The sequence below is a fragment of the Torulaspora globosa genome, chromosome 4, assembly GCF_014133895.1.
Source record: "Torulaspora globosa chromosome 4, complete sequence".
NCBI classification, from domain to species: domain Eukaryota; kingdom Fungi; phylum Ascomycota; class Saccharomycetes; order Saccharomycetales; family Saccharomycetaceae; genus Torulaspora; species Torulaspora globosa.
In genome coordinates this window covers 1,070,895-1,084,941 of record NC_050730.1, presented here as the reverse complement: position 1 = coordinate 1,084,941, position 14,047 = coordinate 1,070,895, and the positions used below count along the sequence as shown (strand labels likewise).

The window sequence follows — 14,047 nt, the reverse complement described above, 5'->3', positions numbered from 1 at the left end:
TGGGCGTCATTTTATTTCACCGTCAGAACCTAAGCACTCGAGTTCAATTCTTCTGCTTTCTCGGAAGTTGCGGTGTTCGAAGTCGTAGCTGAACTGGAAGATGCAGCAGAAGCTGGTCGCCCCGCGTTGTATGGAAGACAGACAGATGGAAGGTCATCGTCATTTCGTGCATTGACAGCTTCCAATTCGGACCAGCTCTCGCGATCGCCTGCGACTTGGCGAAGCAAATCTGGTGGAACTCGGCAGCGTTTAGATTCGACAATTATCGAGCTCCCTGGCAGTAGCGAAGTATTTGCGGTGGGATTTACTGAATCTTTTCTCTCACAGCTTACTGATGCTATTGATTGCGAATTGGTAACCCCATTTTTGCCTCGCAAACAATTGCCTGGTATGCCTTCTTTGCAGCAAAGGTGCCTACATCTCGTTTTATCTTTACAGGAGTGATAACATTCGCAGTTGCCATTCGATCGAATTTTCCTATGTTCTGATGTGTCACTTTCGTTTTTTACCGCCATTTTATGGGCTTCATCACGCTGAGTGCTTAAATACTCCAAAATGCTATCATCCGATGACGGCGAGCTCTCCATGTCTTCCGGCTGCCGCAAACATTGTACATTTCCTTTCACAGCAGGGACAACTAATGATTCTGGATAATTCGATAAGAGATCGGCAGCGAAAAATTTTGTTCTCTCACCTAGTCCAGCAACTTCCAAGCAATTCATACTGAACTCCACATTATCAGTACTCGATTTGATATCGGCGACAACTGTGAAAACTCGTGGTGAAGCTAGGTAAGCCAAAGATATCCGTCTGAAATCTAAGAGCTCACCCGAGGCCTTCGAGACTTCTACATCAACCGATAAATGCTGGCCATGCCACACAGATGAAGTAAAGATTGCACTTATCTGAACTTTAAACGTTGCGATGACATGTGATTTTTGGGCTTTCAAATGTTCCAGGGTACATTCCATTTCAAGCTGTGGTAGCGAATTCACGTCGCGTTTTATTTTCGATCCGTTGCCCACCTTAAGACTCAAGTAAGATTCAATTTGTTGGTCAGAAAGTTTACGCATGTCTTGCAGACACCGAACGCCTCTTTGAACGAGTTTTCGGACGGAGATCAATCCGATGGATTTCAGCTGGCGTAGGACCATCACTGAATCTTCCCAACACACGCCGCTTACGGATCTGAGAAGGAATAGAGCATTCTTCAATGATGTGCCGTCTTCTCTCTCAACAAAAATGTCAACCATGCATTTCAGTAACCGGTAGCAATGTCGGAACACCAGTAGCTTGTCTTGTACCATTGTCTGGTGTAAGGCAAAGGCACCATTGTACGAAGGGTACTCCAATCCACCCAGTTCATACTGTATGAGTAAGGATATTTTTTGGCTAGGCGAACCAATAATTCGGCTCTGCTTGCCGTCAGTGAGGTAAGGAAAGCGCAAAAGTGGTGAACCGTTTATCTCTTTATAAAGCCTTTTCTCCTTTTGTCGAATACGGATATCAGCGAATTCTTTGGCATTAGCTAAGAAATTCAAGATTTCATCCGGACCCTGGCTATTGTGCGCTCCAAGAAATAGCTTCATGCTGTCGAATAATACATAATGGCGAGCCATTGCGTTCCCATAAGGTGTACAAATGAGTTTATCATTTTGTCGCTCGATGATCTCGAACTCAAGTAGTCTGTCCAACAGGTGCTGTACAAAATGGGTGATTTGAGAATCCTGATCCAGGTTGTCCCTTACCGCCATGTTGAACTGATAATATGCTGAAGGTTTTTTCTTGGAACGCACATAAAAGTATGTCTTGCGCAACCAACTCACCGCAGTTTGAATGGAGAATATTGTACCCAAGGATATTTCGGCGGCTAAATGCTCGATGAGCTCCAAATGAAGGGCGCTCTCCAATTCGTCTGTGCCCAGTAGCAGCTTCTCATATGAATCTTTCATTTTAGATTCAGTCAGAATTACTGCGCAGCCATTCTTCTCAAACTGAGGGCGGCCTGCTCGACCGATCATCTGTAGTATATCTAACTGGGTATATTCTTGAGTGCCTGACGTATTCCACATCTTCGTGCCCTTAATGACAACTAAGTAGGCTGGTAAATTAACTCCAACCGCCAACGTGGAGGTAGAGCAAAGGACCTTGATCACTCCGTTTAGAAATCCTTGCTCCACAAATTCCCTATCTGCCATGGATAGGCCAGCGTGGTGAAATGCAATGCCTTGATTAACCAAGCACGCTAGGTTCTGGTCATCAACTCGATAGCTTTGATTTCTTCTTTGGCCAGCAATAGAACTCGGGCAATGTTTAGCAATATATTTTGCAGTGGAAACAGTGGAGGCTCTTGTTGGGCAGAAAATCATAACGGCACGCTCTTTGCTGTGTTTGACCAGAATCTCATCAAGCTTCAAATTGTATAGAGAATCATGCTGAAACTCATTCGTACCGTGGAATGAATAGCCGTATACATGCTTCTCCAACGTCACCTGCCTGTATGTGTCGTCGAACGCCAGTACCTCAGCGTACTTGCCATGACACCTCGACCCTAACCACTGAGCAATGTCCTCTACATTGGGTATGGTTGCACTAACAGCTATGATACGAATTTTATCGCAGAATATATTCATCCTCGTAAGGACAACTTCCAAAGTTGCGCCTCGCCTTTCTCTTAAAATATGAACCTCATCAACCAAAATCAACTTAATAAGCTCAAACAAACGACCGTAATCCTTCCATTTTCTCGTTAGCAAGTCCCATTTTTCTGGAGTTGTTATTATTATATTGCATTTCTTAATCTTCTGTGTTTCCAAAAAAGAAGTGTCACTAGTTAGCATTCCGACTGAGAGACCTAAAAACTTTGGGCTCCAGTTTTTGAATTTTTCACAGCACAGGGATTTTGTTGGAGCAATGTAGAGGATCTTTACATTTTCTGTTGCGCCATTCATATCCTTAATGAGTCGCATAATAGCCAGCTCAAATAATACTGTCTTGCCTGACCCAGTTGGGGAGGATATCACGCAATTTTCCTCTCCTTTGTAGATAATTGGGAAGGCTTCTGTTTGCATCCGATTGAACTGTCGAAACGAGAAGGCCGTTTGAAATGAATCAGGCAGCACGTCGATTCCCAAACAGCCTTCTTGAGCACTCTTCTTCTTAACCACCCGCCGTTTCTTCTGTCTATAGCCCAGAGTCGAAGAAGTTTCTATTTCATCATTATCGCATAGAAAGCTGCTCGGCTGAGTGTTATCGAGAGAAGCAGCTGTAGCATCGATCCCGCTGTCCTTAGCCGTGAAGAAACTCACTCCACTGTCGCCTTCAGACAGTTCTTCTTCATTTTCTCGATCATCTAAGATACTGTTGTATGTTATACCAACCTTGAAAGCTCCGCGGCTATTGAGCCCCTTACTCTTGGTCATGTCTTTGACTGAAGAGACATAACATGAGCACTTCTGTTCAAAAGTGCTCAGGAATGCAGGTTAGTGTGCTGCTCGATTATGGAAGCTTCACAAAGGGTAATAAATTAGTACTCAAACCAAACCGGTCCGATGCTCAGCCTACCGATTTCATTCCCTCGCCTGTTGCTCTCAGGTTCACTGAATATCGAGTCAAACTTATGCCTCATAGTCGGCCACGGCACTGTGCTCAACTGGGGTGCTATCAGCCTCTATCCTGCACAGCACTTGATTCCTTCTTGCTTGGAGGTGGTTTACTCAAACAAGGGAGGCTCGCGCTTAAAGCTCACCATAAACAAACAATGCCTATCAGTTTAAAAGCTGCACAAGAGTGAGGTATATAAGGCGGTCATAGGAAGCAACAATGTCTGCAGGCGATGGCATACAGGTGTCATTAGTTGATGAGGAGGAAGATCTGCTGGGGTATGATGATGTCCCGGAGGAGGGTTCCGAGGATGAATTGGAGAGCGGTTCAAACGGGACTGACCAAATCGAAGCCCGCAAAGCTGCTGAAATGCTATTGAAAAAGGAGAAGCCGTGTGTCACCGTATCATACGAAACTGATCTGTTTTTGTTGTTCGATTGCGACGACCAAACTGGTCTCCCGAATGTTTCCTCAATCATATGCGAGAAAGAAAGTGATCTCCATGATTCCTGTAGTGGGCTGTTTGCCTCACTGCGGCGATTTTTAGAAGAGTTTTACGGTAGTCTTTCATTCCTTTCGAAGGAACTACTGCTGGATATACCTTGTCTGGATATAGTGCTATGCGAGGACAATATTTACAACGGCCAGATAACGTTCGATGACATTGCTACCATATTCAAGATCCTAAAGGAAAGATCAGAAAGGAACATGGAGCACAATATTCCACGGTGGCTTGAGACCAGGTTGACGGTAAGACCGCGCTTTGTCTCTAGATATAATGCCTTAGTGGAGCTGACTCAGACTTCCGCGACCTTGGGTAATATAAAGCCATTCACAAACGACAGCTCGAATCCTCTGGTGCTGGACGATACCAGCACGCCTGCTGTTGCAGTAGTTGAAACCGTAACAATGGACGTCGATGACGAAGACGAAGGTGGGGAGGAGGATAGGATGGAAGACCGTGGACAAGACAGGCCGCGCTCACATGGAGAAGCCTCAGAGAATGAATCTGACGAGCTGCTTGAAATTGTAGATGAAGAAGCTGATGAAGAGGAAAACAGCCGGAGTTAAGAGCTACAAGCAAGGAGTTCCGCCAGCACTTGGGAATTGGGGCAGGCTCAGGTCCGGTAGAACCTCCTCGTCAGACGGTGCGACATTGAGGGTACCTAGATGTATGACTACTGGCGCATTCGAGGGCAGAAAGCCAATTGCAGGCATCTTGGTTTTTAGTTTGACCGGATTTTATTGTTTAGTTCAACTCACTGCGCGTTTGATCTTATGGTTGATAATCATCCAAAAAAACATAGTCCAAAGTGTTGAACTGTACTATGCTTTGAATTTTTAATCAGTTCCCGTATACTTTTAATGAGGTCTTGACGTCGCTAGTTGTAGTGTTATTTACGTCGTGGGGAGCCCAGTGATGCTTCATTGAAATTAGCCGCCGATGGCGGCGGCTATGGCGCAACTAATAACAGGAGAAAAGAGAGCATAAGTCTGGAAAAGGCACAAAGACTACTCAAAAATGTTTCTAAACTTCAAACTTTTATATTCGGTTTGAGAAGAGCGAGTTTTCGAAGTTCATTCAATCTTGCGTTGTTGACGTTATTCGCTGCAAGCGGGAGCCTAACGATCGTCGCCTTTCTAGATGGCCAGAGAACAGAAATCATCGATGTTGCCACCACGATACGAATTTTGTTAAGGAAAGGATCAATATAGCAAAGCTTGGACCCTCAATCCTTGCTATATTGAGATGGGCGCGAGATACTGGCAAGACGGAACTTGAAGTCCATACAATAGCTAACTCAACGACCATGTCTCAAGATCTATGGTGGTGGAAGTTGGACGTAAAATGTCGAGGAAAGAGTTGAAAAAGCGTGAAATCACTTTTCTTGAAATGCCCCGCACTTTTACAGCATTTTACAGCATCGAATTTCTCATATGGAAGATGAGATGCTGAATAGCGCCATTCTACCATATCATACCACAGGCTAGCAGTTTGCGCAGGAATCGGTGATAGTTGACTTGTTCTTAATGATTTACCACATCAGGCTCTTGGTTGTTAGAAAGCCGAGACACATCTTTCCAGCCGACAGAATGGATAGCTGAGTGAGTCTTTCATGATTGTGGTGACAGCATCAAGCGCATGCAGGAACAGTTTTTGATCTTGATTTCAATGCTTTGGACTTTTACAAGCTGAGATTGCCCAAATACCAGCGTAAACCGAAGCCAGCAAACCTGGACAGAGATTCTTATGTTAGATCCCTCGAGAGCTGGTGAAAGAGTTACAATGGAATCCGCTTGCAAAGCCCAGGAAGCTGATTTCCGACAAGCTACAATTGTGGGATAGAGAGCGTAAGAGAAGCGAAGGGCCTCGCTGGATTCCCAAATTTAATGTATTGCTCCATCAATTTCATTGACATGAAGAAATCGATAAGCACATTGGAAATACATGGTTCTGGATCAAATATTCTGATTGATCATAGAGACCAGCTCCAAGGCAGTCCGATAAAGGAAACCGTGGCCGATCCACCAAAGCATGAGGTAGAGAACATGAACCAAAGCTCGGAACCAAACTCGTCACTCATGCCTCATGTAACTTCCATTATAGACGATGATTTCGGAAGCCTGTTGACAGTGAAAAGAAGAAGGATAGCAAGTTCCAGGGGGCAGGACAACAAAAGACTTGAAGTGCTGTTAAGCGTTAAAGTGCTGCGCACCCCACAAAGAAACGTTTCGCGATAGAGAGGTGGGTATTCAGTGTACCGTATCTTCGAACCGGAACCATGTTGCGTGCCCGCTCCAGATTATTGACGCCAGCTCAACTGCCTTCGATCCAAGCAATCCATCCAATACTCGGAAATTCACCCATATTAACCTGGGGCAAATGAAACATGATCACCGCGTTATACAGTTCTTACCCCGAGCAAGAAAGCTTAAAATGGTCGAGCAGGAATAGCCGTTGATGTTGGACTTCGTTCTAAATCCAAACATATGCGTGGTACGGCTCCAATTGAACAGATCTGCGAGGGCGAAATCAATTTCCATGAAGTCCCTTAGTTAATCTGCTAGGTGAATTAGAAAGGTAATTATCCTTTTGGAATACGATATTTTAACAGAAGGAGCTGGCAGGGATGTTTTCTGGAAAGTGCGGCACTTTCTGAATAGACCAGAATTCGAGACGTACCTAACTTCGAATCACTACGAAACAGTAGGAATGTGGGTCTATGAGCTGGCTCAAAAATACTCATTCAATTTCGCCTTCGAGAGCTCCTACTGGCTCTAAAATTCAACAGGTTTTAGGCGAAAGAACTGTCATCAGAAGATGATATTTCCCGACTGCGGCTAAGGACTCTAGATGAAATTTCGCAACCATCAATGACTCCAGAGGATGCTTGGCCTTCTGCAATTAGAATGGCGACACGATTTTGAGTCGCTCTAGATACTTCTGTACGGCTCCTTTGATAGAGCCTTTGGCTCGCCAATTGAGTTTGACAAGACAAAACAGCACGCTTACTGACAACACACTAAATTTAAATGATTTTAAAGCCATTGATCGAGAAGAGGAAGCTTTAGAATCCTTAAAGGGCTCAATTGTATCTGTTTGAGATGGTGGTGTTGGCTGCTTCGATCACAACACGCGCAGGGAAGCCGCTATTGTCGCGTCAATTCACGGAGATAAGTAAGGATCGAGTTCTTGAACTTTTGTCGAATTTCCAAAGTTTAGTCACAAATATACTGTCTGAGCACACGTTCGTCGAAGACGAACATGTGAGGTATGTCTACAGGCCCTTCGATGACTACTACATCATATTGATCACCAATCGCCAGTCCAACATCATCATGGATCTCTCGACTTTAAATCTGTTCTCTCAGACTGTCAATCATTATTTGAGCAGCTTTGATGAAGCAGAGATATATGACAATGCGTTTGAAATTTTAAGTTCTTTCGATGAGATTGTGGTGATGGGTTATAAGGAAAACCTTTCTATCACTCAGGTAAGCACCTACCTGTCACTCGAGTCGCATGAGGAAAGGATCCAAGAGATCATTGAACGTAATAAGGAGTTCGAAGCGACTGAGGAGCGTAAGCGTCGTGCAAAAGAAATCGCTAGGAGAGAGCAAGAAAGGAAAATGGGCATCGTACCATCAGAATTCAGTGTTCCTTCTAACAGATTTATGGCTAGCGATGATCCCAACGTAGCCAATGCGTATAACAGCTACTATAGCCACGCGTCAGCTGCTGCCCAACAATCATATATACAGTCTCACAGGGAGAGACCAGCGGAAACTAATGGTCGTGCTTCGGCGGAAGCTAACCATCATGGTGATGGTAGAGGTATGAAATTAGCTGGTCAATCTAAACGTGGCATGGCTACCAGCGGTCGCTCGCCCGGATTTAGCAGGGCACCACAGCAAGACCAGGAGGAAGAGAAGCCTACCAATAACGGTATACTGATCTCCATCAAAGAAACCGTAAATGCAGAAATCACCCGCGATGGCGCGATAAACTCTAGTGAACTCAAGGGCGTGTTGGAATTGCGTGTGAGCGACAGGGCGCTAGCACACGCGAAATTAGCGTTAGATGAGAGTGTCGACGTTAAAGATAGGTCGCTTCAATTCAAAACTCATCCAAATATCGACAAAAACGAGTTCCTGAACTCAAAAACCATCAGCCTGAGGGACAAAGAAAAGGCATTTCCGTCGAACGATCAAAGTCTTGGGGTGTTAAGATGGCGCAAGGTTGCTGGGGCAGACGAAAAGACTTTGCTGCCATTGGAGATTTCAACATGGGTCTCACCATCAGAACAAAGTGATGGTGTCTTCGATGTCACCGTCGAATTCGAAGTTAACGAAAATCACACACAGACACTCAACGAAGTGCTATTCACGTTTCCTGTCTTTACGGAAAACGTTTCCATCAATGCAGAAAATAATGAACACAATGCAACAATCGTTGACATCGATGAAGACACTGGCGTTACCATAAAACTAGAGTCGATTGCGCCTGCCACGTCAGGCGTCTTTGCCTTCGCCATCGAGGCAGCCTACGAAGATGGTCTATTCCCAATCAACGTCGAATTTAAACATTCGGAAGCTGGCGGTAGAAGCATTAGCGGTGTGTCCATATCTAATGTCACTAGCTCTCTGGAGGGTGAGGAAGCCCTGCCTTATGACGTGATCACTTCGTTGAAGACAGAGGAGTACATAGTCATCTAACCGGGAGCAGAGGACGTACGCAACTGTTGCAGACTGAGACAGCACTACGTAGAGTAAATACCGTAAGCTCGATGGGCCAAATCAACCAGGATTGGTATTATCCAAAATCATCACGTGATGTTGTTACCCGCACTGTGATACTTCCTTGGCACTAAGCGGCTTGATCTAATAGAGAGCCATTTCGCCACCCTTAGCAGGCCAAGGCAAACCTGCATTATCCACAAGTCCCAGTCATTCGACCGCCATAAGATGAATCACGATCCATTTAGCTGGGGGAGACCTTCAGACGAGCACTACGGTGCCTACAACAGGGCCATTGCCGATGCTCCAGCCTATCCCAAAATGAACACTCAGCAGCCGATAGTGACTGGTACTTCTGTCATATCTATGAAATACAACAATGGAGTAGTCATTGCTGCTGATAATATGGGATCCTACGGGTCATTGCTGCGCTTTAGTGACGTCGAAAGGCTGATTCCGGTCGGTAAGAATACAGTGGTGGGTATATCCGGAGACATATCAGATATGCAACACATCGAGCATCTTCTAGAGGAGCTGCAGACAGAAAACAACTACGACAACTCGTATGCGGATGACGAAGAAGCGTTGAGGCCTAGCAATGTCTTCGAGTACTTGGCAGCTGTGATGTACCAGCGCAGGTCTAAAATGAATCCTCTTTGGAACGCACTGATTGTCGCCGGTGTCGAGGACAGCAAACCGTTCCTGAGGTACGTAAATTTACTAGGGGTCACCTACGGGTCTCCCACCTTGGCAACCGGTTTTGGTGCCCATCTAGCGATTCCGCTGTTAAGACGGAAGATAGACCATGAGTCCGACATCGAAAAGACCAGCCAGAAAGAAGCTGAGGAGACAATCGTCGAGTGTATGAAGGTTTTATATTACAGGGATGCACGCTCCTCGAGGAAATACACCTTAGCCATTATCGACAATGATCAGGGCGTCATCATCAAGAGAGACCAGCACGTCGAAAACATGAGCTGGGGATTCGCCAAGGATATACGTGGGTATGGTACCCAGACTGTATAGCTGACTGTTAAGGAGGTTAACTTCGCATCCTCGCAGTCTTAGTAGCCTCTTAGTAATATCCTATACATTTCACCGAAAACAGCGCGCTGCAGCTACTGAAGATAGAACTTACGCAGTTCTTGCGTAACTTCATCTCGAAGTAGCATTATTTGGATGAGCAACTTCGAGGTAACTGTTTTGGGGGCATCTGGTGGGACTGATGGGGGTGCTACGCAATGCTTTATGGTGAGACCGATGGGCTGCCGGGGTCTCCGTTCGATTTGTGTGGACGGAGGAGCCGGTTTTAGCCAAATATCACAGATGCTGGCGCGTTCGAAGGATTCTTTCAAAAGTGAGCTGCTGGAGAGTTTCTATGCCAATGATTTTGAGCCTGCTGGCCAGTTTTTTGATCCTAAGGCTTCGGTTTCTTTGGGGTTTCCCCAATGCATCCTTGGTAGCCTTGAGGATGCCTTAGAGAAGCACAAGCACTTGAATACTTTTACAAAGGCGATGGAAATTTATATGGGGGTGAAAGAGTACTATATCACGCATGCTCACCTGGATCATATTGGAGCAATGGTGCTTAACTCGCCTTTCGCGTGCGATGCGAACAGTGGAGATGCTAAACTGATATGTGCGCTCCCGTTTACGCTGCAAGCTATCGAGAAGCATATATTTAACGATGTGATATGGCCTGATTTACTTCATGGTGGGTCAAGTCGACTGAAGCTGAGCAGTTTGACAGATGGGATACCACATGTCTGCGGGGCCTTCCCTCAATGGGATATTATACCATTCAAAGTCCACCATGGGTTTAGCGCGTCCATCGTCGATGAACGCGTGTACAGCACGGTTTACCTGTTTTCAGATAGGAGTACAAAGCAGTCGCTGTTAGTATGTGGGGACCTGGAGCCAGACTCTGCTTCCGGCGGAGAACCCTTGCTTGAGAAGGCCTGGGAATACATAGCAACGCGTGTTCCTCGTGGCAATCTCAAAGGCATCATTGTGGAATGCTCAAGTTCTGCAAGCACTCCAAAACACGAGCTCTATGGCCATATGTCCCCCGCATACCTGGTCGGGCAGTTGTCGAGGCTCAGAGAAATGTACGGGGACCCAGATGTGCTGGCAGGCTTGAGCATCCTGGTTACACATGTCAAGACGATCATATCCGAGAAGGATCCGCGACTGGTAATCTTACAGGAGCTTCGAGAAGCCGCCCTGCAGGAGCGGCTGGACGTCCGCTTCTCAATGGCTGTACAGGGCTACACATTCTCGTTCTGAGCCAGAAGAATATACATATAAATTCCTTGCAAAAATGCTTTATCATAAAATCTTCATAATGCACCGCCTCCGTTAATGGCCTCTGCCTCCAGGTCGCTGATAGGCTTGTACCTGAAACGGGCAGGCAACTCAAAAATAGAGTCCAGCTCCTTGTCCTTTAGGGGCCTGTCGACGAATGCGTATCTGGAACGGTTCTTCTCAGCCAATTCAGCCGAAGCAGAGCCTGCTGACGAGCTTCCAGAGCCGAACTGCCCGCTGCCATTCGAACGGTAGGGGAACACTTGAAATGGCTTCTGCTTGCTTAGAAATTCCCCGGCTGGCACACAGCCGTCTGATCCCGGCAACAGGCCATCCACCGTGCAGGGATGGCACTTCACAGCACCGCTGTGCTGGATCTGCGGGTGTCTGCCCCCGACAAATTTGATCATTGGCACGTACGCTTGGGCAAGTTTAGCAACCGTCTGACGCATCTCTGGCAATTCCTTTTCAATGCTCTGGGCAGTAATCTTCGGTGGTTTAGTCAATAGCTTCGACAGCGATTTCGCTAGTTGTTGTAAGATAGACACTGTAGGCAGCAATGAACGTGGAAAGTGTACGTAAAGCTCTCTGAAACGACTGAAACACTCTCCAACGGCTCCACCGGTCGTTGTAGCTGTGCTTGCAAGCTGAACCCAGCCTCCGTTCGACACCTTGCTGGAGTTTGTCCCCGATTGCGGCACCGCAGTTCGAGGCGTGTTGAACAGATTGAAAGTGAGAATGAAGGGCAGCACAACCAGGCGTCTAGCAGATCGGTCCAGAGCTCTGATGGACCGCTGGATGGCGCCAGAGAGTGAGCTTCTGATTCGAAGAAGCACTATAAGAGGGGTCACGTGACCCATCGCAGTATCATACTCAAGCAGGCCAAGAGGTGGTCCCGGTCAAGATGACGGACGGGTTCCCGATCTATCTGGGACCAAATGGGCTGTATTGGGAGCCGAAATGTGGTCGGTCGGTCTATTTAGCTAGTGGATCGTTTGGGACGACTCGCATCGACTACAGCTCATCGCTAATCTTCATATGACGTAGGCCAGGATTACTGTCGTTGATCTGTGCCGATCTGTCTCCAGTGACTGTCTGGTCTGTGATGAGGGACCGCATCGAGGATGGCAGCGTGCGTGAGGAACGGAGACTTGCTGCCTCTGATGTTTGGTTGAGGCCGGACATCATTGCTGAGTACATGCAATTGTTGTTCAATGCGTTCCTGCTGACCCTGGTGCTCACGCTGGTGGTCAAGTTCATGGTTATGGTGCGCGAGGATGTTCGTTTCAAACTGCACGAAGATGAGCTGAGGAAATTGAGGCTGATAGAAGCTTGCCGGAAGAGCTATGAACAGAATGAGTGTTCACCGGAGTCTAGAGTGCCTGCTTTGGAAGAATCATGCGACGAATGGTTCTATTGCATGAATCAAGCGCAACATGTACACGCCGGAGGTAGAAGGATATACCAGTCGGGGACGTTATGGGCGCGGACGATCGCTGAGATTCTGAATTCGTTCGTTGAGCCCATAAGTATACGGTCGGCGCTCTTGACAGTCTCAGTCATCTGCGCTCTGGTGCTGGTGACTAATTCGGCTTTTGGGTCCTACAGAGTTTACCACTACAACAGATCATCCCGCTGACTTGACGAATGACCTCTCATATCGGAACGTATGCTACTACTTGATTAGTCTATTCTACACAGCCAAGGATTTTCTCCATTCCTTGAACTCGCTTGTTAGAACCGCATCCCCATTGACAATGCTGTCGTATTCAGAGTCCGTTTCGTCCATCTCTGTCAAGCGAAGATGATTATTCTCGTACACAAGCTTGAAAGGTTTGACGTTTTCCACGTCATCCCTGGGGATGGATTTCAGAAGCCATTCACACAGCAATCCGTACCATTTTATAGCATCCAAACACGCAGTATTCATTGCTGGATTGTTGTTTTTCAGGATCAGAGGTACTTCGTCAGTGGCGAATTCCTCGACTGTCCTCAAGATACAGTTATCGTCCCGGAACCCGTATATGATTCTTGGAATCCCGACGAGGAAGCATTGCAGCCAAGTCTTGAAGATCTTCCGCTCGAACTTACGAGCATCAGCCTGTGTTGATACCATCGAAGTGCATTTCAGCTCAGCGTAATGTTTCAGGTTGTCCTTCCCGTCTTCCTTGAAATCAAAAATGCAGTCGATCTCTGCTCCCAGTATTAGCTTTGTATTCCCGACTCCCGTTCTGACCACCGTGATGAATTCATCTCCTGTGTTTACCAACCTCTTGGGTCTCTTCTCCAATATCGCCCTGTCCACGTACGGAAGCGGCTGCGAGAGGGTCGCCAAACTCTCAAACTTATATCCCGTATACCAAGCATTTTGGCTCTCGGCAGTGCCCTTGCGCTCCTCGTCTCTGGAAGCAACATCTTTGATAAAGAGTTGGCCGTCAAACGAAACGACTCGCAGCTCCACCTTGTTGTAGGCGGCGCTATCGAACGCCGCCGAGATAAGCTTTCTGATGATGCCTCTGAACGTGACGATGTCCGCCTTAACCTTCTTCTGCTTCTTTTCCTCATAGCTTTTGACGCATTGTAGCAGCCCTCGAAGAGTGCAAGGATCGCTGAACGTCTCGGCACTGTCCTTCATCTTCTTGGCTCCAGCCGACAGATCCAGTCTGTTTTCCAGCTGCGAGTCTGGCAGGTAGTAATATCTCAAATTGCAGTCGTTGCCAATAAGAAACTCATCGTTTGAAGTCCTGGAGTAGCACGATATCTCTTTCGGCTGCTTGAGAGCCGTGGTGGTCCCTTTCTGCTTCACAAACAGGTTATACGTCTTGCCCATAGCCACAATGACAGTACCAGCCTCAACAGAGCCCTACACAACCTCTTCTACTACCTCCTAGCCATCAAATGC

The 14,047-nt window shown here is 46.8% G+C and overlaps 8 protein-coding genes across 8 annotated transcripts, besides 1 other annotated feature; 5 read left to right on the top strand and 3 right to left on the bottom strand.

The window, feature by feature from the left end:
• Positions 1-29: 29 nt before the first annotated feature.
• Positions 30-3,628, bottom strand: HFM1 (DNA helicase; the record flags this gene model as incomplete). Its single annotated transcript, XM_037283863.1, has 2 exons — positions 30-3,430; positions 3,565-3,628. The coding sequence occupies 2 exons, from the start codon at positions 3,626-3,628 to the stop codon at positions 30-32; spliced, it is 3,465 nt and encodes a 1,154-aa protein (XP_037139759.1).
• A 194-nt stretch (positions 3,629-3,822) lies between these two features.
• RMR1 (Rmr1p) lies at positions 3,823-4,674 on the top strand (the record flags this gene model as incomplete). Its single annotated transcript, XM_037283862.1, has 1 exon — positions 3,823-4,674. The coding sequence occupies one exon, from the start codon at positions 3,823-3,825 to the stop codon at positions 4,672-4,674; it is 852 nt and encodes a 283-aa protein (XP_037139758.1).
• Positions 4,675-5,010: 336 nt separating this feature from the next.
• Positions 5,011-6,559: a sequence feature (ZIP2 pseudogene (YGL249W); ancestral locus Anc_3.576).
• A 650-nt stretch (positions 6,560-7,209) lies between these two features.
• Positions 7,210-8,820, top strand: RET2 (coatomer subunit delta; the record flags this gene model as incomplete). The annotated part of the gene is made up of 1 exon (XM_037283861.1): positions 7,210-8,820. The coding sequence occupies one exon, from the start codon at positions 7,210-7,212 to the stop codon at positions 8,818-8,820; it is 1,611 nt and encodes a 536-aa protein (XP_037139757.1).
• Positions 8,821-9,069: 249 nt separating this feature from the next.
• PRE4 (proteasome core particle subunit beta 7) lies at positions 9,070-9,867 on the top strand (the record flags this gene model as incomplete). Its single annotated transcript, XM_037283860.1, has 1 exon — positions 9,070-9,867. The coding sequence occupies one exon, from the start codon at positions 9,070-9,072 to the stop codon at positions 9,865-9,867; it is 798 nt and encodes a 265-aa protein (XP_037139756.1).
• A 153-nt stretch (positions 9,868-10,020) lies between these two features.
• Positions 10,021-11,127, top strand: PDE1 (3',5'-cyclic-nucleotide phosphodiesterase PDE1; the record flags this gene model as incomplete). The annotated part of the gene is made up of 1 exon (XM_037283859.1): positions 10,021-11,127. The coding sequence occupies one exon, from the start codon at positions 10,021-10,023 to the stop codon at positions 11,125-11,127; it is 1,107 nt and encodes a 368-aa protein (XP_037139755.1).
• Positions 11,128-11,180: 53 nt separating this feature from the next.
• KGD4 (alpha-ketoglutarate dehydrogenase subunit KGD4) lies at positions 11,181-12,005 on the bottom strand (the record flags this gene model as incomplete). The annotated part of the gene is made up of 1 exon (XM_037283858.1): positions 11,181-12,005. One exon carries the CDS (start codon positions 12,003-12,005, stop codon positions 11,181-11,183), a length of 825 nt encoding a protein of 274 aa, XP_037139754.1.
• A 245-nt stretch (positions 12,006-12,250) lies between these two features.
• BRR6 (Brr6p) lies at positions 12,251-12,784 on the top strand (the record flags this gene model as incomplete). Its single annotated transcript, XM_037283857.1, has 1 exon — positions 12,251-12,784. One exon carries the CDS (start codon positions 12,251-12,253, stop codon positions 12,782-12,784), a length of 534 nt encoding a protein of 177 aa, XP_037139753.1.
• Positions 12,785-12,838: 54 nt separating this feature from the next.
• RAI1 (decapping nuclease) lies at positions 12,839-13,975 on the bottom strand (the record flags this gene model as incomplete). The annotated part of the gene is made up of 1 exon (XM_037283856.1): positions 12,839-13,975. One exon carries the CDS (start codon positions 13,973-13,975, stop codon positions 12,839-12,841), a length of 1,137 nt encoding a protein of 378 aa, XP_037139752.1.
• Positions 13,976-14,047: the final 72 nt, after the last annotated feature.